At 48.8% G+C, this 27,391-nt stretch overlaps 1 protein-coding gene across 5 annotated transcripts in view; it reads left to right on the forward strand.

Moving 5' to 3' along the window:
- Positions 1-24,118, forward strand: part of LOC101933334 (proton-coupled amino acid transporter 1) — a 42,772-nt gene extending 18,654 nt beyond the window's left edge. For 3 of the 5 annotated variants that reach the window (XM_042850978.2, XM_042850980.2, XM_042850977.2), the window contains 4 exons: positions 4,947-5,113; positions 10,120-10,289; positions 18,563-18,816; positions 18,935-24,118. In XM_042850978.2, the coding sequence (XP_042706912.2) occupies positions 4,947-5,113; positions 10,120-10,289; positions 18,563-18,816; positions 18,935-18,955 (612 nt within the window). In that variant the 3' untranslated portion in view covers positions 18,956-24,118. Of the gene's footprint in view, positions 1-4,946; positions 5,114-7,584; positions 7,861-7,896; positions 8,417-10,119; positions 10,290-18,562; positions 18,817-18,934 lie in introns of those variants that run through there. The other 2 variants (XM_042850982.2, XM_024103718.3) reach the window with 2 other exon arrangements.
- Positions 24,119-27,391: the final 3,273 nt, after the last annotated feature.

The raw sequence follows: 27,391 nt of genomic DNA on the forward strand, positions 1-27,391 counted from the left end.
CCTTTAAAGAAATCTTGAAAGACCTTTATACTTCAGCAGCAATTGTTCAATTACTTCCTCTTCAGATCGAATACTTTCAAAGCCAGTGTTCTGACTTAGAGCCCTTGGGGTCTACCTGTGTGGCACAGATGAATGTGGCCTATAGGAGTGAAGTTCCCTGAATATCTCTACCGGGTTGGGTTTTAAAGCTGCCTTGCTGGAGAGAGAAAAGACAAAGTGACGTGAAGATTGGAATGCTTGGTCTATTCCCTCCACTTGAGTAGCCTGGTATCTTGCAGCGGTTTCGGTTCAATTTCCGGCGGTGCCAATTATGTTTGTCTACTTCCTAGTAGGTGCTGTAAATAGAGCAGCATGCGGATAGTAAAGAGGAGGAAGTGGGTGGGTGGAGCACTTTTATTATCTTGGTTAAACATCATAGGCTATTTCCCAGAGTTCCCTTTCTAAGAGAACAGCTGTTTTCATTTCTTTGTGTTACCTGGCTGCGTAAACACATGAGCTGGAAGCACCAAGTCCATTAAGAACATAAGAACGGCCACATTGGGTCAGACCAGTGGTCCATCTAGCCCAGTCTCCTGTCTTCCGACAGTGGCCAAAGCACTGGTCTTCAGAGGGAATGAACAGAACAGGCAATCATCGCGTGATCCATCCCCTGTTGTCCACTCCCAGCTTCTGACAATCAGGCTCAGGACACCCAGAGCATAGGGTTGCATCCCTGACCATCTTGGCTAATAGCCATTGATGGACCTGTCCTCCAGGAACTTATCTAGTTCTTGTCTAAGATACCAGAGTATTGACTGCACAGAACTGTAAAGCAAGCATAGGGCGGTGGGAATAAAAGCTTTTTCTTTGGCTTAGTTTGCTTCTCTCAGTCCTCTGCTCCAACCGCTGTGCTTCTGTGACCTGTTGGTGCGCCCTCTTTCCAAACCACCGGAGTCGAAGACATATAGCAGCTAGCGAAGGAGCTCACAGAAATCTATATTTAAAAACCCAAAAGCACCACTGACAAATCAACTGTAAAAGAATAAGACTGGCCAAGAAAGAATTTGAAGAGCAGCTAGCTCAGGACACAAATACTAATAGAAAAAATGTAAGTCCATCAGAAGCAGGAAACCTGCCAAATAGCCTCTGGGGCCACTGGACGATTGAGGTGCTAAAGGAGCCCTCAAGGAAAACCAGGCTATTGTGGAGAAGCTCAATGAATTCTTTGCATCCGTTTTCACGGCAGAGGACGTGGGGGAGATCCCCACACCTGAGCCATTCATTTTAGGTGACAGACCTGAGGAACTCTCCCAGACTGAGATGTCTGTAGAGGAGGTTTTGGAACAAATTGATCAGTTAAACAGCAGCAAGTCCCCAGGACCAGATGGGATTCACCCAAGAGTTCTGAAGGGAACTCCAATATGAAATTGCAAAACTACTGTACTAATGGTAGTATGTAGCCTATTGCTTAAATCCGTCTCTACTAGATGACTGGATGATAGCTAATGTTATACCTATTTTTGAAAAAGGCTCCAATCCTGGCAATTAGAGGCTGGAAAACCAAACTTTGGCAAATTGGTTGAAACTATAGTAAAGAACAGAATTATTAGACCCGCAGATGAACATGATTTATCGGGGAACAGGCAACACGGCTTTGGTGAGGCAAGATTTCACTTTACAAATCTATGACAATTCTTTGAGGATGTCAACAAACTTGTAACAAGGGTGATCTAGTGGGAAAAGGAAATTGGACTTTAAGAAAGCCTTTGACAAGGTCCCTTACCAGAGGCTCTTAAGCAAAATGAGCAGTCATGGGATAAGAGGGAAGGTCCTCTCATGGATCAGTATCTGGTTAAAAGATAAGAAACTAAGGGTAGGAATAAATGGCCAGTTGTCACAAAGAGATAAATAGTGGGGTCCCCCAAAGATCTGTCCTTAGGACCTGTGCTGTTTAACATATATTCATAAATGATCTGGAAAAGGGGTGAACAGTGAGGTGGCAAAATTTGCAGATGATACAAAATTACTCAAGATAGTTAAGCCCGTAGCCTACTGTGAAGTTACAAAGGGGTCTAACGAAACTGGGTAACAAAATGACTGATGAAATTCAGGGTTAAGTACAAAGTAAATGTGTTGGAAAACCTAATCCCAACTATACATACAAAATGCTGGGGTCTAAATGAGCTGTTAATATTCAAGAAAGCAATTGTTTAGTCATCGTGGAGAGTTCCCTGAAAGCATCCGCTCAGGGCCACTGAGAGCGGGTTTGGGCCCCGGTGAAAAAATTTTTTCAGGCCCCCCAGCAAGGGCGGACCGGCTAAACAGGGCTGACGAAGCCGGGCCCCGGGGCCCCTTCTGGACCACGGGGCTCCTTCCGGACCGCCGGGTCCCGGTAATTTGTACCGGCTTCTCCCCCTCTCGTCGACCCTGCATCCGCTCAGTGTGCGGCAGCAGTCTAAAAGTCTAACAATGGTAGGAATCATTAGGAAAAGGCTAGATAATAAAACAGAAAATACATAATGCCACTATATAAATCCATGGTGTGCCTACACCTTGAATACTGGGTACAGTTCTGTTTGACCCATATCAAAAAAAGATCTATTAGAATTGGAAAGGCTGCAGAGAAGGGCAATGAAAATGATTAGGAGTATGGAACAGCTTCCATATGAGGAAAAACTAAAAAGACGGACAACAGCTAAGCAAATAGACAAGTAAAGGGGCGGGGGATATGACTGAAGTCTATGAAAGCATGACTGGTGTGGAGAAAGTGAACAAGGGAGTGTTGTTTAACCCTTCACATAACACAAGAACTAAGGGTCATCCGATGAAATTAGTAAGCAGCAGGTTTAAAACAAATATAAGGATGTACTACTTCTCACAATGCACTGTCAACCTGTGGAACTCTTTGCCGAGGGATGTTGTAAAGGCCAAAAGTATATAGAGTCCAAAGAAGAATTGGATAAGTTCATGGAGGATAGCTCCATCAATGGCTATTAGCCAAGATGGTCAGGGACTCAATCCCATGCTCTGGGTTGTCCTTAACCAACTGCCAGAACCATCTGGCACTGGCCACTGTCATGGATAGGGTACTGGGGTAGATGGACCATTGGTCTGACCCAGTATGGCCGTTCTTAAGCACAGTGACCATAGGCTTGAGTAGAGGTAAAGCAACATGCTGCGAACTTCACAATGCACTCCTGCCATGCTCCCAGAAAAGTATCGTCTTTGTCTGCCACGTTACTCTTGATTACTAGGGTTTCTTGAAAATTGTTCGTCTCAGCAGTTTACAAAAAATTGCATTTTCAGTGGAATGAAATTGTTCAAAAAGTGTCTGATTTCCATGGAAAACTTCGATATGTTGTTGAAAGCCAAATGCACAAAACCTGAAATATTTCGATTCAAAATGGTGCACTTTGGGGGCTCTGTGCTCCCATTCTCTTGTATAGGATGGGCTCGCTGCCTGGACTCTTCTTTGCATAAAGTCAGTGACTTCTATCATGAATTCCCTTCTCCAAAAGGGGATGAAGCATCATGGGAGATGTAGTCCTGCTAGCAAGCCCAGCCCTTTGAGGAGAATGGGAGCATAAGGCACCCAAACTACAATTCCTCTGAGGCATTGCAGCTTCATTGTTTTTCAGTATTTCATGGAAAAGTTGAAATAGCTTAAACCTGTGCTTTTGTTAATCCATCACCTTCTGGTTGAAATGATTGGGGAATGCGATCAGCTCTGTGTTTACAAAGTAGGGAAGGCTTAGTAGCTTCCTGTAAATAAAACCTGACACCTCCTAACTCCTACACAACTCCTTCAGCAGCTACATTACCTGTGGCCCAAGCATGAGAATAGCAGACGGGGCATGACAGAGAAAGTACATGAGTTGAATGGCATTCTGGTACATCCTGAGTGAAGTTCATGTATAACTTACAGGGATGCAGTGCTGGTATTTTCAGCAGGAGATGACATGGTAAAGCCAATTAGTCTTAAGGAATGAGGAAGAATGTGAGAGGGGGTTTCCTTTGATCTATTAAGGGGAGAAGGGGGGTTTCTTGAAACCGTTTATTGTGAAGGGGGGGAATGGAAACCTACAGGATTCACAGTGATAGTGAAGGCAGTTAACAGTTCTAGATGTAGGACAAACTAAAGTATAACTTTATCATCCCGGTATAGACTAGTCCCACCCATGTGATAGAATTCTTCCCCACCCCCGGCAATCCCAGCCAGTAGTTCTCTGAGAGCCAGCAGTGCAGGGAGACTGGGTTGGACACGGGGATGATGATGATGCTCCCCCTCTGGAGTGGAGCGTGGCGACCAGCTGATACAGCATGCAACAGGGGAAATCTTGCCCAATAGCAGGATTTAAGGGGAGGGAAAATGGCATGGGTGTCTAACCGCACAGAGGAGATAGCGGCAGGGCTTTCGGTGCTATGGTACGTTGCGTGGCACTCTCCTTTTCTTTTGGAAGGTTGAAGGGATGAGCTGACCCCATTAGGATTTGACCATGTGATTCCTAGGAGCCTGGGTACTTCATGCCAGAATCTTAGACCATGTAATCCACCCCTGGGCCTTGTAATTCACCCTACTGTTACCTTCCCAATTCCTTAACTCCTCTGCAGCGTAGCGACTTGGTTAGTCTCTGCAGTCACATGATTCCCTGCTCCTTTTCCTTGGGTCTTATTGCAACATGGCGTAGGTGGGGGAGGTTCCCCGTGGACTAGGGAGCATCTCGTCCTGTCCAGCTGCTGCACTGTTGGTAAATGGCTAAACCGCAACAGTCAGCTGTGTGTCATGGCTGCTCCTCACTGCTGCTTAGGGTTTCCTCTGACTACGGGGCACAGACCCAAAGAGGCTTCCTCAGCCAGCCCCGTCCAGGAAGATGCCTGCTCAGAGGTGGCGCGCTAGACTCCGAACCCATGGAGGTGAAGGGGAGGGAAATGAATTCAGTTTGGTTTTTTTTTCCTCCTCCTCCCAGGTGCTCCCCCTGGAAAATAAAATGAAGAATCCCCGGCACTTCCCGATGATCCTGTATGTGGGAATGGCCATAGTCACCATCTTGTACATCAGCCTGGGGACCTTGGGATACCTGCGATTTGGAGCCAGCATCCAGGCCAGCATTACTCTCAATCTGCCCGACTGCTGGTGAGTCTCCAGTCAATGCTAGTTACCACTTCCCGTAACACAAGAACTAGGGGTCACCAGGTGACCTTAATAGGCAGCAGTTTAAAACTAACATAAGGACGTACTTCCCACAGCGCACAGCCAGCCTGTGGAACTCATTGTCAGAGGATGTTGTGACGGCCAAACTATAGCTTAAGAAAGAAAAAAAGAATGAGATGAGTTCATGGAGGATAGGTCCATCAGTGGCTATTAGCCAAGGTGGCCGGGGATGCAGCCCCATGTTCTGGGTGTCCCTAAACTTCTAACTGCCAGGAGCTGGCACTGTACAACAGGCCGGATCACTCGCTAAATTGCCCTTTTGTGTTCGTTGCCTCTCTAGCACCAGCAACTTGGAAGGCAGGATCCTGGCCTAGATGGACCATTGGTCTGACCCAGTGTGGCCGTTCTTGCGTTCTGCGTGTGGGGCGCTCGCATTTCACGTGCTGCAGAAAGGGAATCGGTGGATGTAATAGCTCTTAGTGCGGGGCTGCTGAGGGGATGAGTAGCTTGACCACACTCGACTGCTGTCCAGAGCAGCATCTCAGGATACCACTTGGCCTGTGGTGTGGCCCTGCAACCTTTGCCCTGTCCCGTGTCTGCTGTCACTTCCTCTGTGGCAGGAGAGCGAAAGTGAATGTCTCTGCCATTTCTGAAGAGATTTGGCTCTGACTGTCCTGGTCTTTCCACTGTACTTGTAAGAGTAGCACAGACGTTCTACTACCATGGAACCCGCAACTGGTTTCCATCACACATGGGTGCAGGGGCGGGAGGGTTAATATGAACACAGCACTTTCTATCCCAAAGGAACCATAAGTTGTGACATGCATCAGAGACATGCAGGCAGTGCCAGGTGTGGAGTGTAGCATATCGGGGAGGGGAGGTTTTGGCCAAAGTCACCAAGGGAAACCTCTTCCATTATGAAAAGTGCCATAGGAGCTTTAATGTAAAGGTGGTCTCCAAAACACAGGCACTAAATTGCATCTGTATAAGGACTAAGCTTGGTTCTGGTGGGCCTTGAACCTACAGCTCCAGAGCGGGTGCTTAGATCACAGAGCTTTTCCCTCCGGGCTCCAGTCTGGTACTGGTTAAGTGCTACTTTTGCCTCTTTTCTTGGGATACTGTACCCCTCTGCTCTGCGTCTTCCTTTGTAAGTGGAAACCTTGCTGGACTTTCTGATTCATCACACGCAATACAGAGGAGGGTGTCTATCAGGCTCCAATCCTGCTGCAAAGATAGATATCTATCTCTACCCCTTTGGACCAGACTGCCCCACAGTTACCGGGAAAGGTGTGAGTGGGAGACAGGTTGTAAACAGGGTAAATCATTTAATTTTGCTGCCTTAGTTTCCCTGTCTTTCCTGTGAGAAGTAATGGGGTTTAAAGCACTTTGGGGATGAGAAATGCCAGGTGTTTTTACTGGGCTTGCATTGTGCGTTTCAGTCCAACACACACTTCATTCATTAATCAAGGGCAACACATACAATTCAAGCAGGGTGCTTGCAGGAATGGCTTGTGTGTGGCATTCTGACGGGTGTCAATAGGCAGCCTCACGCTTTACCAAATAGCCAGTTTTTGTTTAGATTAAATTCCTAATAGGCTGATATTGGGGAGTGCCTTGTTTAGGGTGACCAGACGTCCCAATATTAGGGGCTTTGTCTTATATAGGCACCTATTACCCCCATCCCAGTTTTTCACACCTTAGCCTGGTCATAGAGAATGAGATTAAAAACAAATTTGCTTGGCAAAGGTGCGGCTGCTGCATGTGTCAGTATATAATGCCTGCATCTGTAACTTTCACTCTATGCATCCGAAGAAGTGAGGTTTTTACCCACGAAAGCTTATGCCCAAATAAATCTGTTAGTCTTTAAGGTGCCACCAGACTCCTTGTTGTTTTTGTAGATACAGACTAACACGGCTACCCCCTGATACTTGACTCCAGCAACAGAGCTACCTTCTCTCTTTTGTCAAAGGCAGGTTTCAAAGGACTCTGAGGAACTAAGGTAGCGGGGAGCAGGAGAGCAGGAACTAATTAAAAGCCCAGTGCTGTCTGCTAGCCGCTATGGGCTGTGTTTTGCAACTTGTTTGGAATGTGGAGGCTGTGGTAATTGATTCAATGAGGCGCACAGATGTGAGGCTTTTGAAACTGTTTGAGGTTTAACATTTGCCAGTCTAAGTCCAGGAGAAGGCATGTTGTGTAACTCCCTTTTTGTCTCGACTTGCTGATGTTCCTCCGCCACTCAGGAAGGTGGTTTTAGGGGGGGATTTAAGTGGGCCCCTCTTCCTGGGAGGACGATCTTTTACTAGGATGCAGAGTGACTCCAACTTCTGGTGTCTAAAAGTGAAACATTCTGCTAGGTGCAGTAGAAAGACAGTCATCACCCCAGAGAGTTTACAGTCCAAACAGGCAAGACACAGGGTAGGAGAGCGGAAATATTACTATCCCCATTTTTACAGATGGTGAACTGAAGGGCAGAGGAACAAAGTAGCTTGCCCAAAGTCTCGCAAGGAATCTGACAGAGCTAAGAATTTAACCCAGCTCTCTGCAGTGCCTTAATCACAAGACCATCCTTCCTCTTTGCAGCATCATCCACTTTCTAAAACATCAGTGGCTGTTTCCAAACTCGGGGGTGGCAGGTTTGAGAAGCTGAAAAAAGGAAGCAGCTCTTACTTCCAGTTCTACTCACTGGCAGAGGAAGAGTGGTGCAGTGTCTTCTGGACACACTTCAGGCTGTTTGCAACTTCTAATAAACTTTGGTTTTATTATAGACCAAAATGACCAAAACGTTGGGCAGAAAAATCCAGATTCTGAACTATGTGCCAGGCCCCTGCGGGACCTTGGAGTCTACATCAGATTGGGCCCTCTCAAAAGTTGGGCTTTATACCTTGCAGAAAACTCCCAGCATGCCTCATCCTTAAAGGAACATTGCTTTCTTTTCCCCTTAAAGGGCAATTGCCCCATCCCATGAAAAATAAAACCAGTGAAAGATCATCCTTGACCCCGAGGGATCGCTGATAAGTGGGCTTTTGTGGAGGTGAAGATGTGGACAGTACAGTCTCTGGGGAAATGGAATCCTCTACACCTTGCGAGCAGAGCTAATAATACGAAACACTTAATATTGTCATAGCATTGTGCAGACATCAATTAATTTCCAGACACAACACTTGGATCAAGTTGTAAATAAGTATCGATAACTTGGAAGTATTACAAAAAACAAACTCAAGATCCTAAATGAGGGTAAAAACTAACTTTCTGTTAAGTGTGGAAATGCCAAGTTAAGGTGGCTGATGAACATCTGTCCATGGAGCACGTGCTCAGACGCAGAATGGTTTATTCCTCAGAAGTCGGTGGGCTACATCGATGGAGGAATGTAAGTTTGGGTAACGCAGCATTAGTGGGATGCTGAGCAGCAATGCCAGGTTTGCGGCAGTTGAGAGCTTCATGTCTGTCACTGTATTAGGAGTACTTAGCGAGACCCCTGCTGACTTGGGGACTTAGCTAGGGTCTCGACCAGGACACACAACCTGCCCAGCACTGCTATTTTAACAGTCTCTTCCCCCAAACCCTCTGCGCCGAGCTCCAAAAATAGTCGTTGTTTTTTTTAATCGAGCAGGTTAAAGTTCAGGCGGTGGTGACGTCCGCATTGCGTTTAACTTCCTAAGCCCGTGCTAATCCTTGCAGGGCAGTCCTTCCCCCTAGCTGGGGCGGGGAGGGAGGCAGTAATCAAAAACTGTGAAATATTCATGTCGAAAGCTGATAAACCGCTTTGAAGGTAGCCTTGATCTTTTTATATTAAGGCACAGAGTAAAATCGGGCTCGCTGCAGAGCGAGGCGAAAAGTAGCTTTTTCTTCCTCCGGCAAAGAACCCAAATTTTGCTAGCAAAGGTAGGGATGAGAGAGCGCCCAGGGAACAGGTAATAAGAGACAACGTCTGTAATTCTAGCTCACTGGCTCACAGCCAGCGTTGGTTGCTGGTGGTAACTGACGTCTGATCAGCCGGCTCCTCTGTGAGACGACCTGTGGTCTCTGCCCATTTCCTGGTGGATGGGTGGCCAGGTGCCCCAGTGGTTAGTGCCCTCGTAAAGATTAGCCTCCTGCATTCCTTAAAGGTGGCACCTGCAGGTCTGCCTGGGGAAGGTGGTCGGGGAGCTTGCGCTGCTGGGACAGTGCCCGTTTTGTAGCTGAGCGAAGGCCTTGGGACTCCATTCGGCAGGAGCTTAGTGGACAGTGTCATGCTGTGTGTGCATGAGCTCACAAGTTCGAAACCCTGGCCCCCATGACCCACCCTGACTAGGATATGAAATGACCCCCTTTCTGAGCAGTGGGAGAAGACTCATCTGCAAGCGGCAGAGCCCTGGAACTGGCTAGCAGCAGCCTGCTTTAAGCCAGGGGCTGAACATGTGGTCTGAGGAGCTTCCCCAGAAGCCAAAGGTATTTAGGGGCCCAGCGATGCAGTGAGGCATCTAGTGGGATTTTCCAAAGTAGGTTAGGTGCCAAATTCCCATTGTTTTCAATGGCAGGCACTTCCCTTTGGCAATTTTGTAAATTCCCCCAGGCACCCGGCTGCATCTTTAAGCACCTAAATACCTGTGTCAGTCTGGCCCTTTGTACCTTCCCGATGGTTGGGGCGGGGTCAGAGCACTCAAAATGCTCGTCCTTTAACTCCGGTCCTGTCGACTCCTAGGGCACCAGCCCACACTGAGATCTCTCTCCTCGTGGATACAGAGCTGTCTGGCCAGAGCAAGTGCCTTTCAGCTGTGGGCTTAGGGCGTGAGCTGCCCTGTCTTGCGAATGAGATGCTCACTTACCCCTTATCCATGGATTGCGGGGCTGGCTTCACAGACATGGGGATTAAGCCCAGTTCTCTCTCCCTTCTAAATTCACTCTTGTCGCAGAGTTACTTTTATTTTGCTTTATCTTAAATCTGCCCTTGAGGCAGGGAGCTGGGGTGTGAGTGGAGGTGACTGGATTTCTCCCTGTTCCCTTTGCAGGCTGTACCAGTCTGTCAAGCTGCTCTACTCCACTGGGATCTTCTTCACCTACGCGCTGCAGTTCTACGTCCCTGCGGAAATCATTGTGCCCGGGGCTGTTTCCCAGGTGCCGGAGCGCTGGGCGCTGTGGGTCAACCTGCTCCTCAGGACGTGCCTCGTCTGCGTGACATGTGAGTAGGAGCCAAACCCGTTTGGTTTGCTCACCTTCTAGGGAGGGGATGGGGTGCCAGCACTGTGGGAACCCTTGTGAAAGTATTGGCATTGTATCCTTGAATCTTCCCCCATTGCTTACTGGACGCTCGCCTCCTCCACGCAGTCTGACACCCCTCGGCACAATTGTTAGACTCTGCCCAGGAGAGCCCGTGGCATGGGATCAGAAGTATTGCTGGTTAGGACTTGCCCAGCATCTATCCCTTCCCTGCCTCTAGTCAGAGGCTGTCCTGCTTGGCTCTGCATGCACCCGGAGTAGGAGCTGCAGGTGGTCTGTGTGTCGGAGCAGCACGTAGGAAACTTGCACAATGCTTGCCCGTGTTAGGTCACTTATCAGGGACTCATTCCCAAAGTGCCGGTTGTTGGGCGATGAAATCCCGTTCAGAATGCAAAGCGTGGGGCAAACCTCCTGGTGCACGGAGTACACACTGCAGAGCCTTCCCTGTCCGCTTATGTAGGGCTCATGTGCGTTCGTATTTGACAGTTACACCCTCTGCAGGCGGTTTCTAGCTGCTCTTCCTTGCTTTAAGGCTTGTCGGCAGCTCACAAACGGGCAACCTCCCCCAGTGGCTCAGAAGTTGCTGGCTAATACAGTAGCTGGATGGGAGGGGGCAAGATAGGGAGCGGGAGCATGTTAAATCGGCCAACCACACTTTCATATATAACTGACCTACTTCACCAGGCCTCTTTCTTTTGCATTCTGTGGACTCTGTTTTGAAAGCAAAACTCTGCATCTCCACCCCCCCCTTCTAAATTAAAAACATTTTAAAAATATTTAACACTACCACAAATGCTGGAGGTGAAGTGGGGTTTGGGGTGGAGGCTGACAGCTCGCAACCCCCCACATAATAACTTTGTGACCCCCTGAGGGGCCCCGACCCCCAGTTTGAGAACCCCTGCCTTAGACCCATTGTCCATCTGGCTAATAAGTGCGTGGGCTTTTTTATTCTCTAGTGACTTATTCTTTCCTCCCTGAGTTTGAAAAGAGATGTAGCTAGCAGAAAATGGAATTAAAAAGAGAGCAAGGCGGGTGTGGTGTTCTCCGCTCTGCTTTGAACTAAGGATAATACTGGAAAGATTAGAACCCTCATTCAGAAGGATAAGAGGACAGGAATTTGCCAGCATCTGGAGTGCCAGAGTGGGACAGAATAGATGAAATAAGGTGGGGGTGTGCACAAAAAACAGACCCTTCTGCCTTCCTGTACTGCGGGCTCTTTACTATAGGAGACAGTGCTAGAACAGAGATTCTCGGCAGAGCACTCCCCCAGTGCCAGGGGACACTTCCCCACCATTACCGCTCTAGTAGTGCCGCAGGATGTGGACTCTCCAGATCCGAGAGACACCCGGAGTTGACGGTTTCAAGCAGCTAAGTGGAATAGGCTGGAGTGAATCCAGGGCCGGAACCGTGTGGATACGTCAAGAGGCTGGGAAAGAACAAAGGGTTAAAGGATCATCCCAGAGGTGCTAAGGGGGCCGGGCATGGATTCCTTTGTCGCACATATTCCTGCTGGGTTTGCGCACTCGGAGCGGAATGAGTGAGAGATCGCAGGGGTTCTCAGAGAGGATAAAAGCCATTAAGTGGTTTGCATGAATATTAATTGGAATGATCTCATGGCCTTGGACCAAGCCTGCGTCACAAAAGAGGGCGCAATTTGGATTTGTTTTAGCTTAGCACTTCAAAACCTACACAGTTAAAAGCCCTTTGTATTCATATCTGTGGAAAGCACAACGGTTGTCCCCTGAGGCTGAAGAACTGCAACTGGTGATTTACTTTTGCTGCTTGTTCGGGGGGGGTTAATCTTGTTACTTTGAGCCACCGCAATCGAAGAAGTTACTCTGCTTGTCCTGTGAGTTGTCTCTGTAGGGTTGTGCCCTGTGGCGCCAGGAGACGGGGGGATTATTTTGACTGGGGGAAGGGGGAGGGAGAGGTGAGAGGAAAATGAGGTGCAAGAGTGTGTGGCTCCTGTTATCCCTCAGCCTCCCTCCCTCCCTCCCATCCCGCTCACACCCGTAACTTGAGCCAGAACTGAGCAAGTGTCATACTTGAGTTAAGCAGTGGAACAGGGCAGCCCCCCGCTTAAACTGCCCCCATTGGAGTTGGGAGCTTTTTGTCAAGAGGTGAAGCCTCTTTTTTTACGGAGCTTTGTAAGTGATCCAGGCTTCCTTCGCTCTGTTGCGTGGCAAGATGGCCGCCTGTTCCTGGAAGTGGCTCAGGGCCAGTGAAATATCTGCTTCTATGTAGTGGCCAGTATCTCAGTACGATCACTCTGTCCGGTGTCGCGTTTGGGCCACTTGCTGAGCCTGCTTCTGAGGCCTGGGAGCCCAAGACCTGAGTTCTAATCTTGCCGTTGACACTGACCAACCTTCCTGACAAGGTGGTTTGACTTGAGGTGAAAAGGATTGTAAATTTTGAGAGGCTGCATCTGCCATCAATTATGTGGCTACAATTCCTGTTGACTTCAGTGGGAACTACTCCCTGTAACTGAGGGCAATCATCTGTGGCTATCTTGTGCAAGCAGCAACCTGCTTATAGAGGCTAATTGACTAGCTTTAGATGAGCAGGTGACACTAAAGTTCAATGCCCAGATGTTTGTCTAGAGCAAACCAGAGGACTCCAGGCAGACAGAGCTGTGGTAGTAATATAGGGAAAAGTTACAGGAATGCTACAAGTTCATGAATTGCTCAGAGGTGCCCCCTATTGGCGTTAGAGGATGCTGCATTATGAACAGGCTGTAGCAGGAATCTCTCACTCCAGCACTCTAGGGTGAGCTGCTTGCTGGCTTGATTGTGATCATCTCTCCTAGCCTCGCTGCTTCTTAATCCGTGAACGTGCGGTCTCCTTTGCTAGGTACTGCATGCCTTCTGGCGGGCTGGCTCCTGTCACCTGGCATGCAAAAAGACGCATCGCCTCGTTGAACGTAATGTGCCAGAACCCTGGTGTCTACTCTGCTTCTTCCAGCAGGTGGCGTCGGTTGTGGCTATTTGCTCCAAACCGTAAGAGCCATAGTCCTCTGTGCCTCAGATCAGCCTGAGACAACTTTCAGCTCCGGTGCTCCTGGTCTTTCCAGGAAGACTTGCAGCAGAACAGGGAAGACCGGACTTGACACCAAGCCCTGGGCTACACTACAGATGTATGTTGGGATAACCGCATTGCTCAGGGGTGTGGAAAATCCACAACCCTGAGTGATGCATTTATACCGACCGAACTCCTGGTGTAGACCGCGCGATGTTGACGGGAGGGCTTCTCCTGTCACCATAGCTACCGGCTCTTGGGGAGGTGGAGTACCTACGCTGACGGGAGAAGCTCTCCTGTCCGCAAAGATAGCGCCTTTACTAAGTGCCACCGCAGCTCAGTGCTGTAAGGGATAGACAAACCCTAAGACTACTTCCTCGCCCCTTTTTCCTATGCTCCAAAGACAGGCAAGAGCACACACCGGATTGGTTTTCTCCTCAGGTCATATTTACAGTGGAAAGGGGTAGGGTGAGCTCTGCATCCAGTTGGTCTCATGCTGCTGTAACCTTACTCAGAGACTGACAGCAGCACACATCTGCAAAACCCTATGCTAAAGAAGGTCCTGAACTGTCTAAGCACGGTGGGGCCACGGAAAGACAAGTTGGCCTTAACTCAGGAGTTGCCGCCTGTGTTGACACATTGTCTTTAATTCCAGCAAAACTCGATAGAGAACAGATTTCTGTTGCAACCCCTCGGCCCTCCCTGAGGTTTCACCGTGGCCAGTCTTTAGCTAACCAGCCAGGCTTGTTCGTGCTGTGGAATTAGATGGCTGTTACTTTCAAGGCCCTGATCTTGTGACATGATTAGAAAGCTCTGTCAGAGGCGCTCACCTAAGCGAGTTGCTGCATCGGTGGCTCTGTACTTTGCTTTCTGACGGTCACATAGCCACCAAATGTGATGCAGACTCCCAGGCTGTCAGAACCTTCGGCTCCAGTGGCTGTAATAGAGTTGAGTTGCCATCTTACCCTGCTGCCCCTCACCCCGCGGCTGTATTGGCAGAATGACCCCATGACTGAAGACCTTGGTGTTGGGGGCGCTGTGATGCAAGCTGAACAGCGCCACGTTTCTTTCCAAGCACGTTTCTTGTTCCGTTGCACAAGAGATCCGTTTTCTGGTGACCCATATTAAAACAAATAAGCTCTGGGTGCAAAAATGCCATGTTTGTTTTTTCTATATCCTGGGCTCTAGGAGTTGGATCTCCCCCCTCCCCTGAGTGGGTAGCAGACAGTATTTTTTTTGACAGGCCGTGTTTTCAAAGCAATCAACCAATTTCCTTTTCTCTGTGGTGATTATGCTTTGAAGTGCCCTACTTTCATTGCCGAGAATCTTTTTGTTGTGCAGAATCCGGTTGCCTTCCTTCTTAGGATTTTGTGTCACTGAAAAGCCCTAACAATGCCATTGAGCACCAGAGCTGAAGAGGGCTGGAGAGCTACCCACCTTGTCTTTTCCTTTCCTAATAAGTCGGCTGTTTGGGGCTTGGCCCTTACAGCAATTTTTTTTTAATTGATTTATTTTATTGAACTGCTGTCTGTGATACTTATCCGGCCCCACTACTGTAGTGTTGGAGTGCCTCAGGCTTTAAGGCACTAATCTTCACAACAGCCCTGTGAGGTAGGGAAGTGGTGGTATTGCCATTTTACAGATGGGAAGCTGAGGCATTATAAAGCTAAGTGACTTGCCCAAGGCCACACAGGACATCTGTGGCGGAGCAGAAGATTATACTCCGCTCTCTAGTGTCCCAGACTAGTGTCCTAACCACTGGGCCGTCTCTCTTCGGTGTTGTAAGTTCATCATTCTGTTTAGGATTACAAAAAACGAAGCTCCATACACCCAGGCTAATGTGGCTGGAGGCTGAGAGAACATCCCCCAAGTAGCTTGGAGTTTCTCTCTCCGTTTCTGTGTAGCAGAGCATGTCACACCCAGGGCCCAACATGCAACTTCAGTAATGGAAATCATTAGGGGCAGTTAAACCAGGGTAAGTATTTTCTGTAAGCATTGAAGCCGAGGGGAAGAGTGGCCTGAGACGCTGGGAAAGTGGGGAGAGGCGGAGATGGATGTGAGGAGTCTCATGACAGCATGTGGCTGGTGGGCCCTTCCGTTGGAACTGAGTGTCGGGAACACCTTCTGTTTCTGGAAGTGGAGTCTATTGGCTGTCACCCTGACTGACGTGGCATCGCGTGCTCCTTTCTTCGTTGTGATGAGGGCCCTTCAGCACTGGTGCCAGAAGATGGGCACCGACCTCTGTTTTAATTTACACCCTTTTGGGTAGAGCAGGATGCTAAGTTTCTTTTTTTTCTGGGCAGTTACTGTCCGGGTGAAGAATGTGAATTGTGCAGGAATGCTGGGACTGCAGATAGCGTTCAGTGGGGCCTGTAATACTTTACAGATTCTGTTAACAAAGAACCGAAAGGCATTGGCCCGGCAGCAGGATCCGGGTTTCGGGTCATTATCATGGAGGTCATTGTTTAACCAACTCAGCGTGTTAAGTGGTAAAGTCAGAGGCAGTGCTGTCCCGCTTCCTCTGCTGCCTTTGACGTTTTTTCCTGCTCTGTGGTGGTCTCCCCGCCACCCCCCTGCCTCAGCCTCTGTGGTGTCACCCTCCACTCCTCCCTCTTCTTTGCACACACATTTCCTATCTTCTAAGTGAGGGCTGAATTGGAGCTGTGACCCTCATTCATGGCTGTCTGAAGATGACCAGGAGAGGCATCCTCTAATGGCAAAGGCAGAACTGCAGTAAATTCCCTTCACTGCTAGCTGTTCAAGTCAGGAGGTTCCTTATGAAAATGGGACACGTGTGGCGAACGTCTGCACGTTTCTAACTACCATCCAAGCCCTGAGGTGGGAAGGGTTGAAGTTGCCATTCCACGTGTGACACCACAATTACCTTCCTTAACAAGAGCGTGGTTCCACTAATTCAGGACTGTGACTTGGCTGGGGGATTAAGGAGAGAGCTGTTGTTTCAACACAATATCGGAGACACACACGTTGGCGAATAGAGAAAACGCCTGGCCAAGGAACCTGCTTGTTTTTCTTTTACGTTCTAGTATAAAAATTCCCCCTCTAATGGACCAAGTTCCCTTTTTAAAGCATCATGTTCTTGATCCATATTGCCTTGATCGTTGCCAATGACCACAGTGCTTGTTGGCAGTTGGAATGCTACGAAGGCCGTGGATTTCGTGGTGTTCCTTACACGCAGCAGGTCATGCCTATTTAACCCTTCCTCTGCCCTAAGAGATCAGTGTCCCTTGAAAATCCTCTTTATTGCTCTTATGGTCCCCACAACCATCGATTTGAGCATCTGTTACTCAGCCAACCCTTCTGGTGTTGGCCCTAATGTGAAGCGTGAGCACCTGACGCTGGGCACGTAGATCTGAGTTTAACCCCTTGATTTTGAAAATTGGGCCCTTACTTGGCGGGGTGGGGGGGTGGGGGAACACGTGACTCTGGACTAGCTAGAAAAGCTCTGTTTGTGCACAGAACAACAAAGGCCTTGGTGTCGCTGTGCAGCGGGTGCAGCATGCAGCTGCTCACCTGCTGTAAGCACATACTGCAGTCCAAGGCCTTGCCAGGTTTGTAAAGGCCCAGACTGGCCCAAGGCTTGTTAGTGCCTAGCTCGGCTTCCTGTCACTGCTGTTAAGATTGGTTGGGGGACCCTGGCTGTCCGGCCCTGTGTGTGCCCGGCTTTCTCAGCTATCGGCTCACTCCCCTCTGTAGCCTGTTGGAGCCAGAGTCCAGCAGACCTCCAGGGCACGATGCTAAAGACCCAGGCCTTTGACAACAAGCTGTGTTTTAGCTCTTGTTCTCCGGGGCCGCGCCGGCTGTCTATAAGTGGGTGTCAGTGGGTGTCTCACTGCCGCAATCATGGGCCCTATAGAAATAAGTTAAATGAGCCGCCGCCTCATAAAACTGAAGCTCTGAGAGTAGCCTCGTCCTATTGCTATGGTGCCATTACTGGCTCTCACTTCAAAATGCCTTTTCCGAACAGCAATTGAACTCCTCCTGTGCAGTGGGCCGCGCCGTCTGCTTTCCACATCAGTGCCTTGCTTCACCCCAGCCAGTGGGCCTCTGTTCCATAGGGGCCCTTGAAGGTGTAAACGTTTGACTGGTGAGAGCGCTGGGTCACCCCTCCCACCTCCATCGCCCTGTGCACTAATGATCTAGCCCCTATCTTCCCTTCCACTTTCCCGCAGAGGCAGCAGAACCCATGGGGGATGGGGAGGGGGCCTAAGCTTAAACTCTAAAATAACTTGCCCCTGGATGCCCAGCCTGGTCCAGGGAGTCCTGAGACAGCTGATGAGGCTTGCAGCTCTGTGGTTTATTCCTTTGTCCAGGGCTGCTGTCCGACACATCCTGTTGCTCTGAAGGAACCTACCCTCTGCTGAAGAGCAGCATTCCCCATTGCAAGGAGACACTCACCCCTTGGGCTGCTGGCCTTTCTGTGGCCTAGCCAGCTGGGAGCACGACACCCTTCTGATTCCCGCTCAAACCCGACGCCTCAGTCTGGTGGCCACCGAGGGGACCCCCTGCTCCCTGGACTGAAGGGGAGAGGGCGTGGCCATGTCACTGTTCTTCTGGGAAAAGATAATGGCCACGGTTCTTGGGACTGTGAACCTGACTGATTCCCGGAGCGAAGCTGCCACCATGGGGATTTCTGGGTGCAGCCCCATGACTCATTTAATGATATGCGAGTCCAGGAGCGATGGTGCCGAATCCCTGTGCACGATGGATCTCCATGGCACCCTAGTGCACTCCTGGAGGAAGAGCCCCTCCTCCCCCCCCAATCTGGTCACAGTCTCTCTAGCCAATCTTGTGTGCACGCTGGGGCAAGGTGAAGCTCCAAATGGCTTCTCAATACCGAGTGCCAAGGGGCCATTCAGGAAGACCAGCCCCTGAAAAGCTACAATGCTGCCTCGGGCGTGGGGGAGGTTGTGCCTGGATTGGGTCGTTCTGTATCCTAGACGTGTGTTGTCACTTTAACAGTCGGGGGGGGGGGGGGGGGGGGCGGGAAGAGACACCCAGGCTGCTGGCTTCCAGCAAAGCTTGCTTTGATTGGTGGGCAGAGGGAGATATAATCCAGGGGGCCAAACACAGACCCCCTGCTGCCTCATTCACCTTACGTTGTGGTGGCCTGTCTGTTCCCACCTGCTCAGAGGAGAGCGGTCTCTCTGCAGGTGCCAGTACTAACAGCCCTGTGTTTCTCTCTCTCTCTCCCGCCCCCAGGCCTCCTGGCAATCCTGATCCCCCGCCTGGACATCGTCATCTCTCTGGTGGGCTCCGTGAGCAGCAGTGCTCTCGCCCTCGTCATCCCTCCCCTGCTGGAGATCACCACCTATTACTCCGACGGCCTCCACCCTGTCACCATCGCCAAAGACATCCTGATCAGCGTCCTGGGCTTTGCGGGGTTTGTGGTGGGCACCTATGAGTCCCTTTGGGCTCTGGCCACCCCCCCCATTTCCAACACCACCAATGCCTTGGTACACTGACCCCTTTTCCTTCTCCCGCTCCACCCCAGCAACGCCGTGTAACCTCTTGGCAGCTCACGGGGTTTTCATCAGGGTCATGGCAGCGAATCTCCCTTCCTTCTCTTTAAAGGCATTTGTCCAGGAGAAGTGAGGGTCAGTGCACAACCAGAAAAGACAGGACCCTGATTCCCTTTCCCTCTCCTCATAGCGTGCGGTTCCCACTTCGGGGGTCTCATTGCTTGGGTCTGGGAGCCCTGCAGAGATGACTTGCGGCCCCTGGTTGGGATGGAGTGCCTTCCTTCGCTCCACCGGGATCCTTCTGGCAGATTAAGATGACATACCTACAGGTGCCAAGGTACTGCAGTTTGAAGTGGACATGCTCTAGACTATAGAGTACCAAGGGGAGGGAAGAAACCTTTGGGCTCGTTCAGGGATCTAGATGACTGCTTCACAAGCAAGGGTACCGCTACCCTTCCCAAACTCCCCTCTGCCCAGAAAAAGAGAATCTCCGAGTCTTTTCTGGTGCCAATTCTTTTTTTTTTTCCAGCACTTTAATTCATGGCAACACAGCAATTCCAGCCAGTGAGTGACACATTAGAGCCCTCCTCCCTAAGAGCTGTAGAACCTGGAAAATTACAGTGACAGCAAGGGGAAAAGGGAGCAGGAAACTGCACAAGGAGAGAGAATCTCTTGTATGCGCTGCCCTGGCAGGCTGACCGTCACAGCCCGGTCTAACACTCACTGTGGGTAAGCCGGGCCTCAGTGGGTAGAGCGCTCTCTAGCTTGAGGAGCCAAACACATGAGCATTAGATGGCAACGTTTACTGGAAGCCACGTTACAAACCCGTCTGTGAGGGCCTTTTTCAGCCTAGATCCCCCTACCACACCCCATCTCCGGCTCCGTCCATTGTAGGTAGTGTGGGATAAGGCAAGTCTGTGTGTTTGGGTTTCAGAGAGGAATTGGGGGATTGTGCTAAATCCCTGATTTAAGTTTAGTTATGATTCCCCCCCCCCCCCCCCCATCGTAGACTCTGTATAAGGGATATGGGGTTATCGAAAGCATTAGGAACAAGGTACCCACGGAACAGGCTGGGAGGGTGTCTGGGGGCTCCAAGGTACTTAACTGCTGAGGCAGTTATTTTATTCTTGAACTAGGAGCCCACTTTCCTTTACACCTTTTCTTCAATCAAAAAAAAAAAAAAAAAGGCGGCACGGGACAGGGACGTCCCCTTGCCGGTACTTCTTTAAGCTCACTTCTCTTCCCCCTGGAACGCACCCCGCCTACAAGGGATGTCTTGTGTTTACACCCACATAGCTACGCCCCTACCTCACTGTTTGTTATAAATCACTGATCGCGCAAATGCTGAATCATGACGCCGAGAACCGAAGGCACATTGTTATAATGAACCTGCGTTCCTCTTCTCTTCCCCTGCTGGATCTATCCTTTGTTCTCCAGCTAGTTAAGTGGAGGTCCCACTACTTGCTAGGTAGGAAGAAGCGTTATCTGTTTTACCCACTTGGTTTGATTAGCGAGGGAAGGGAGCTGTCTCTTTCGTGTTCCTCTTTCATTCATTTCCCTTTACTTCACACTGGATCTCTAGACAGCGATAAGCTGTTTAAAGCTTTGTCATGGTCATGCTTTGGTAAGGAGTGGCTTGACACGACACCATAGCTCTCATTCATGTGGCTTGTAACAGTTTGTCAATGACCAAAGGACTAGAGTAAGCGATCTTGGACCTGGATGCAGGGTTTGATTTAAAAATCTCTTCCTTCTGGTTAGCATAAGAGGAAGGCATCACTCAACATCTGAATGAAAGCACTAATGAAGGGAGTGTTCGTAAAGTGACGGCTGGAAATCAAATAGCGTCCCACACAGACCCATCCAGGACTACTTTGTAGTGATTGTTTTTTGTAATTTAGTTTTTTACATCGATTTTTAAAGGCGCTGCCAAGACCCCAGCAGGATTGTTTGTTAATCTCATGTCTAAAAGTAAGCCCAGTCTGAAAGGGCATTGGGCTGAACTAGGATGGGGCAGGTAGGGCCAATGTATATTCATCTTGAAATAGAAGATTGGAAGCCAAACTTTCAGCAGGTGATCGACAGAGGTTTGTTCCCAAAGCCCTGTGCTGTAATATGAATGGTCTGAAGGGAGGGTTGATGCTGTCTCTAAACCATCCAAAACCTCTGAGCTCTTGGACGAGTGTAGCAATGGAAAGATCAGTCTGTACAATGCCTGGAGCATTTCATTTCATTAGAACAGGAGCAGGGTTTGATTTCCCCTTGGCTGCAAAGTGGCTGACTTAGGTAACTAGCAGGGCCTACCCGCTAGCCTCTACAGCCTGGAAATGGAGTCTGTGTGCTTTTTTTTTTTTTATGGCAATTCCAAAACATGGCTGGCAGGTCCTGCTGCACCCGAGAGGTTGGGTTGTGACTACCTGACCCCGAGGGCTTTACTGGAAGGTGTCAATTTATGCTGCGGCAATACCAAGGATTGGTTTTAAAGGGTACTCTAGTAAATGGGGTTATTGTGTTTTTTGCTGTTTCTTCAAAAGCTGCTTGTGTCTCCAGGAGCCCTTAGGGAGATGTTTAGGAAGCAATTGTGGACCTACATTTTCTGTGCTTCTCTCTCCCTGTACATTCCTAACACAGATGTTTTCATTAAATGAGAGTTCACTTCCTTCATCAGCTCCTGTTACTCAGGTTGTTTCCTGAAGCAAACAAACCCTTCACAGATTAAGTTCAGATCTCCTTGAAAACAGCCTGACCAAAACAATGCATATTGGCACCTCTCCAACCCCTGGCGTGGGCCAAGCTTCTTTTCCGCTCTCTCTTACCTCTCCTTCAAAGCCTCAGTGTGTCCTCCCGGGGGCACACCTTTCCTTTAGAGATCCCCTCTCCCACCCTGCAGATACCCTGCTCTCTCTGCAGCCTCAGTGCAGCCAACAGATTCTAGGAACCGGTCCCATCTGGTCCGAGAGCCAGCCCTGGTTTCAGCAAGGAACACTGTGATTGGTTTGAACTGAACTTGAGGAAATACAGGCAAATTTGGCATGCTAGCATCTTGTTTCTGACACTGGAGAACAGCGGGGCTTACAGTTCTTTGGTGTTTGACCTCTTTTGAGAGAAGACCAAATGCCAGGATGAGAAGCTATCTGGAGATGAGCTCCAATACATAAACTGCCTCCAGGTCCCTCCTATTGTACGGAGGCTACGTAAGTAGCCTCTTTCCCCGCAATGCAGCCGCAGTATAGAAATTGCATTTGGTTCAGCACAGGGTGCATATGTTGTCGAGACCTCTACACCCGTGTGCCCAAGCCTGGTGTCTTCCTGCAAGATTGTCAAGCCAGTCATGTGGTGGTGTAGCTTTTTTTTTTAGCTTCAGGTGGCTATATCTTATGCTCCTTTACACATTCACTGCCACTCACGTCATCGGAGTGGCTGCAGCTGCAAAGCAAAACCTGCTCCATCTGCAGCCTTCCTGCTGAAGGTCATAGCAAGCCCAGCAGCCAGTGAGGGCTTATTACTGTTTACTTAGGGGACACTCTTGAGTTGCCAGTTGCTGGAGTGTCCCTTTAAGACCAAGGACCTGACCCTGATGTTGCTTGCTTTGGTGTAAAGTTCAAGTAACTGCCCTGAGATCAGTGTGAGCGAGATCAGGATCAGCAGGCCCCGGTTTCATGGAACTGCACCGGGGAATAGAGCCTGACGTGCACACTACATATGGCAAGAGTGCAATGGAAAAGATCATTGTATATAGAACTTACTCTGGTGTCTGATTTCATTACTGACACGCAGAATCATTGGGCTGCACCTTTTCTACCCAGCATCGTTGCATGCTGGAGTCTCGGGGAACGGTTTCTCTTGGCTTCATGGCTTTGCCTTCTGCTTGATGGAACGTTGGCAGCAATTGATAGCCACTACCTCCTGTTATCAGCAGGGCTCTCCTTTTCTGCCAGCCAGCCAGCGTAAGGATTATTACATCAAATGGAACACTAATGTGGGTGTCGCTCCCCCTGCCACTCCCACCCATCCACATATGCTGCTCTTGGCCTCTAGGCAGTCCTGATTGATCACTGAGGGGTGTCTCTTCTCCATTTCCCCAGGTAGAAGTGGCAGTTCAAGTTAACCTCAGCACTGCATCAACTCCCCCCCCCCCCCCCCCCCCACTCACACCATGTGAAATACTAATGTCAGAATTATTGCTAATGGGACATGTACTGTTGGGAGCGATAACTTGTAGTCTGTCCCCTCTTCCCCACCTCCATTTAAAAGCTCTTTCTGTTGTCAGCCGAGTTGATGCGACACTATACAGCTCCAGGGGTTGGCTCAGTGGGCACTCTTGCACAGAACACAATATAGATTCAATACAACTTTGCAGAGCACTTGGATAACACGGGATTATTTGCTCTCTGAATATTAGCAGCTCGCTGCTGGCTCAGAAGAGGGGGAAAATGGTTTTGTTTGTACTAACTGCCTTGGCCATATGATCATGTTTCGAGTGATATTGTAGAAGTGGCCATATCTCCTTTTGGAGCTCCTGGTCGCATTTGACATGCATATCATGCTGTCCCTCTTCACTCCCAGTGGGGCTCCAGTTCTGGTGTGGTACCACATCTCCAATCAAGGGAATGAAAAGGGCATTTCATGGCAGAGCAGAGGGAAGGAGTGCATGACATGCCCATCTGCAATGGTAAAGAAACCCGGGACAAAATTCCACTTTAGATTTACCCCTGTGTAACCAGAGTAACTCCATTCACAGTCAATGGAGTTACGCTGGCTTTACCCCTGATGAGAGCAGCATTTGGTCCCTGGTGTTAGAATGAATGGTTGACCTGGCAGTTCAAGTAGCTGTGAATTTAGACTGCAATCAGTGCTGAAGTCCTCACATTTGAGGTGCTTGTAGATTCTTATGATCAGGACGTTGTTCACATTTTTTTGGACTAGCTTAAATGTTGGGCCTTTCTGCTATATTTAAATGAAAATAAAGGGGTGGGGAGCAGGGTGCATTTACCTGGGGTTACACTTATCCATGGAATGACTGAATAATTGTGGAGCGAAGTGTATTTTGACATAAGGTAGTCACAGCCAGCATAGGACTGGATGATCAGTGAGACCTACCATTTGACTTCTACATTGTCAGCAGGTCAGTAATGCGGAAAAGTGTATGTGTAACTATATCTAATCTGTTGTGTGTGTTTTTCGTGCCAGCATGTATGTATATCTGCCCAGTGAAAGAACTTATTTGTATTTGGTGCTGTACCTGGATCATGTATTCTGTTATTTTATTCAATAAATAAGGTCTATTTTTATTTTATTAAAGGCTTCCATGATGTGATTTTTGTACTAAGAACTTTATTTTTTTTTAGATGTTGGATAAATTTTACCCTTTTGGGTTAAATGTCCATAGGTACCAGCTGTGATCATTTATATGTAACAAGTAGGCTGTTCTTAATAATTATTTAAGATTCTTAATTATTGGGGAGGGATAGCTCAGTGGTTTGAGCAGTGGCCTGCTAAACCCAGGGTTGCGAGTTCAATCCTTGAGGGGGCCACTTAGGGATCTGGGGCAAAATCAGTACTTGGTCCTGCTAGTGAAGGCAGGGGGCTGGACTCGTATGACCTTTCAAGGTCCCTTCCAGTTCTAGGAGATAGGATATCTCCATTAATTCAGTATTCAATTCAACACTGTTAAATATTGTTTGGCACCCAAAATGTGCAAGGCGTTTTATCAATGACCTTAAGCCATGGGTCCCGGCCCCCAAAGGGCTTGGCATGTAAATGATGAAACTCCTGTCAGATCCAGGACATAGGTGGCTGGGCCTAGGGGTTAGTGTAGGACAGGGGACCGGATTCCTGTGTCAGAATGGGGTTCAGGAGCTGAGGTCAGGAACTGAGAGTCCGTTATCAGGCCTGTTAAGGATCAGGAGACAGGAGCGGTTAGCACTCGGTGATCAGGGTGGAGCCCAATTATACAGATAACTTCCTGTTCCTCCTTCTGGCTTAAGTAGGGGGGGAACAGGCCAATCAAGACCTCGGGTGTTCCACCAATCAGGGCCCAGAGGTGGAGCTTTCTAGCTGATGCCATTAAGCTGTTGGGTGGAGCATTGACCCCCCCAGGAGCCTTGTGGGCCCAGGTTTTAGACATGTGGGTCATGACAATGGCACAGGAGGGAAAAACAAAAGAGAAGGCAGTTGGCAGGGAGATCTGTAGATCCACCTTCCCTTCCTTGGCACGGAAATAAGGGTATGGAGGTCACATGTGCAACATAAAATGAACAAGTCTGACTGGTTCTAAAGTATCCCAGATCTGTGCAAATTGGTTACTTCTCCCCTGACCAGGAAAGGGGAGGTCATGGTGACTATAAATCTGCATTGTGGGAGAAGGGGTTTCAAAGCCACCAGGGGAAATAGCTGTCCAGCTCCCATCTATTTCTAATAGACCTAGACACCTGATTCCCATGAGGCAGCTTTGAAAATCTATGCCTACATCTCCTAACTCTCCTCCCTTCCCTCCTAGCACTTACTAATAAGTTGCTTTTGAGAGAGACTGAAGCCAGCCCTTCTGCAGCAGGCGCGCAGAACCTGTAATTCCTCAGTTCCAAGCACTGTATCTAAACGTGTGGAGACTTCTACGGCATTGGAGAATTCACAGGGCTTCACCTGCAAGAAACTATACTCAATGGGAGCTGGTTGGGAGTGGATTATTGAACAGGTGCATCATGGTGCACCCAAGAGAGGCAAAAGGGAGTAATAGAAACTGCTAAATTTAGTGGGCAGTATGCTAAGCAAATACTTTATTAAAATACCCCAGCATGTTTGCCCTTACATGGCATGACCTTCCTTTTTAATTTCTTCCAAGGGACTTGTCTATGCTGGGGAATTGCAAGCAAGGACAAGGACTGTCATTTGTGTCAGCAAGTTGTGAACACTGAATGCTAAGCTGTGTTTAACACTGTTACTGTAACTCCGCAATGTCGCTTCCCAGTGTATTCAAGGACCCGATAAACAGCATTTTGCACTTGTGTAGTGCACCCAGTGAATTTTTTGCACTTGTGTAGTGCTTCCCCTTCCCAACACCAATGAACTAACTCGCCAGTTAATTCATATATCCCCATTTTACAGGTGGGGAAAACCGAGGCAGGGAGAATTAAGTGATTTGCTCAAGGTCATATAGGAAGCTGCAGCAGAGCTGTGAATAGGACTTGGGGTGTCCTGGCTTCTCCTCTTGTGCCGGCACCATAAAATGATTTTTTTCTCTCTAGTAAACGGTCCAACTTACTAGTATTCAGTTTTACGTTTTCTGTTTCTCCTGTAATAAGTTCTGACCATCACCTCACTTTATAACCTACTTGTAAGAACAGTGATTAAAATGATGCCTTGATCCTGCATCTGGGTGGAAGGACCTGGGTTTGTTCCTTTCACTGTCGAGTGTTGGTCAAAATGTTTTCCTGCTGGGACTGCAGGAAAGCCAGCTGTGTTCTATTCACCTCCTGTATGATCAACATAATTGCTGCCTAAATGCTTGTTACAGAATCTTTACTGCTAGTCCCAGTGTGCAAAACAGAAGCAAAAGTTTGATCTTCAATTAGCAGGTCAAGCTTGTGGTTCCAAGGGTTGTGACTTATCAATTGAAATTAATTTGTTCTCCCCATCAGTGAGGGAGACAAGTTTAGGTAGAGCCCTATGTGGATGCAAAATCCGCATCCATCCACCATCTGAAACCTGGTCTGCGAATATAAAGCAGATAGCCGCAGATGTGCGGGGCTCTAAGTATGGGACATATCAACCTTTCTACAGTACGGACAGGGTGTTTTCTTTCTAAACTGCAGATGGAGCTAGGGTTTTCAGAACGTATCAGTGTAGTCAGGAAAGGTCTGGAGATCCACCTCCTGTATATATGAGTCTGTCTGTCTGGCCACCTGGATGCAGAGTTGTACCCGATCCACCCAACAGCGTGATATGAAATTCACCTGCACTCTTTGATAGTTACTCATTTGGAAAGTACAGCAACAAGGCTGGAACTTGAATTCTCTTCAGATACTGCTGAATAATTCATGTTGCTGCTGTATGTCATTATCAGGGCCATTTGGAAAATCAACTCTAAAGAAATTAGTCTCTGGGTTTGAAGGATGCTTGGCTACCAAGCACAAGAAATTGTCCATAATGGATGGAAGGCCTGAGCATTGGGAATGTATGACCCCAGGAACAGGACCAAAGTGGCACCTAACTGCCCTTTGTGCCTTTTGCAAATCAATCCATTCTGTGGGTGGCACCATTCTCCAGCAGCTGTTTGGGTAGTGGGAGAAGAGGGAACCTCCTTGCACACTGCGCTGAGGGAACCTGGCATTTGGAGGGTCACATCTTCAGTCAGCTGATGGAGTTCCTGAATAGAGCGGGGTCAGTTTTGGGAAATGGGGAGGGATAATCTCCAAGTTCAGCAGAGTGAATTCTGCGTTGGGAGGGAGGAGAGTCCACTAGTCCCTTGTCCTGTGTGCCACTCACAGTAGCAAGACAAAGATGCTACCCTCTTGAACAAGCTTAGTATTAATGCGGAGATTATAAGTCTTCAATGTTTACATGAGCCAAA

This window comes from Chrysemys picta, chromosome 8 (genome assembly GCF_011386835.1).
Source record: "Chrysemys picta bellii isolate R12L10 chromosome 8, ASM1138683v2, whole genome shotgun sequence".
NCBI lineage: Eukaryota > Metazoa > Chordata > Testudines > Emydidae > Chrysemys > Chrysemys picta.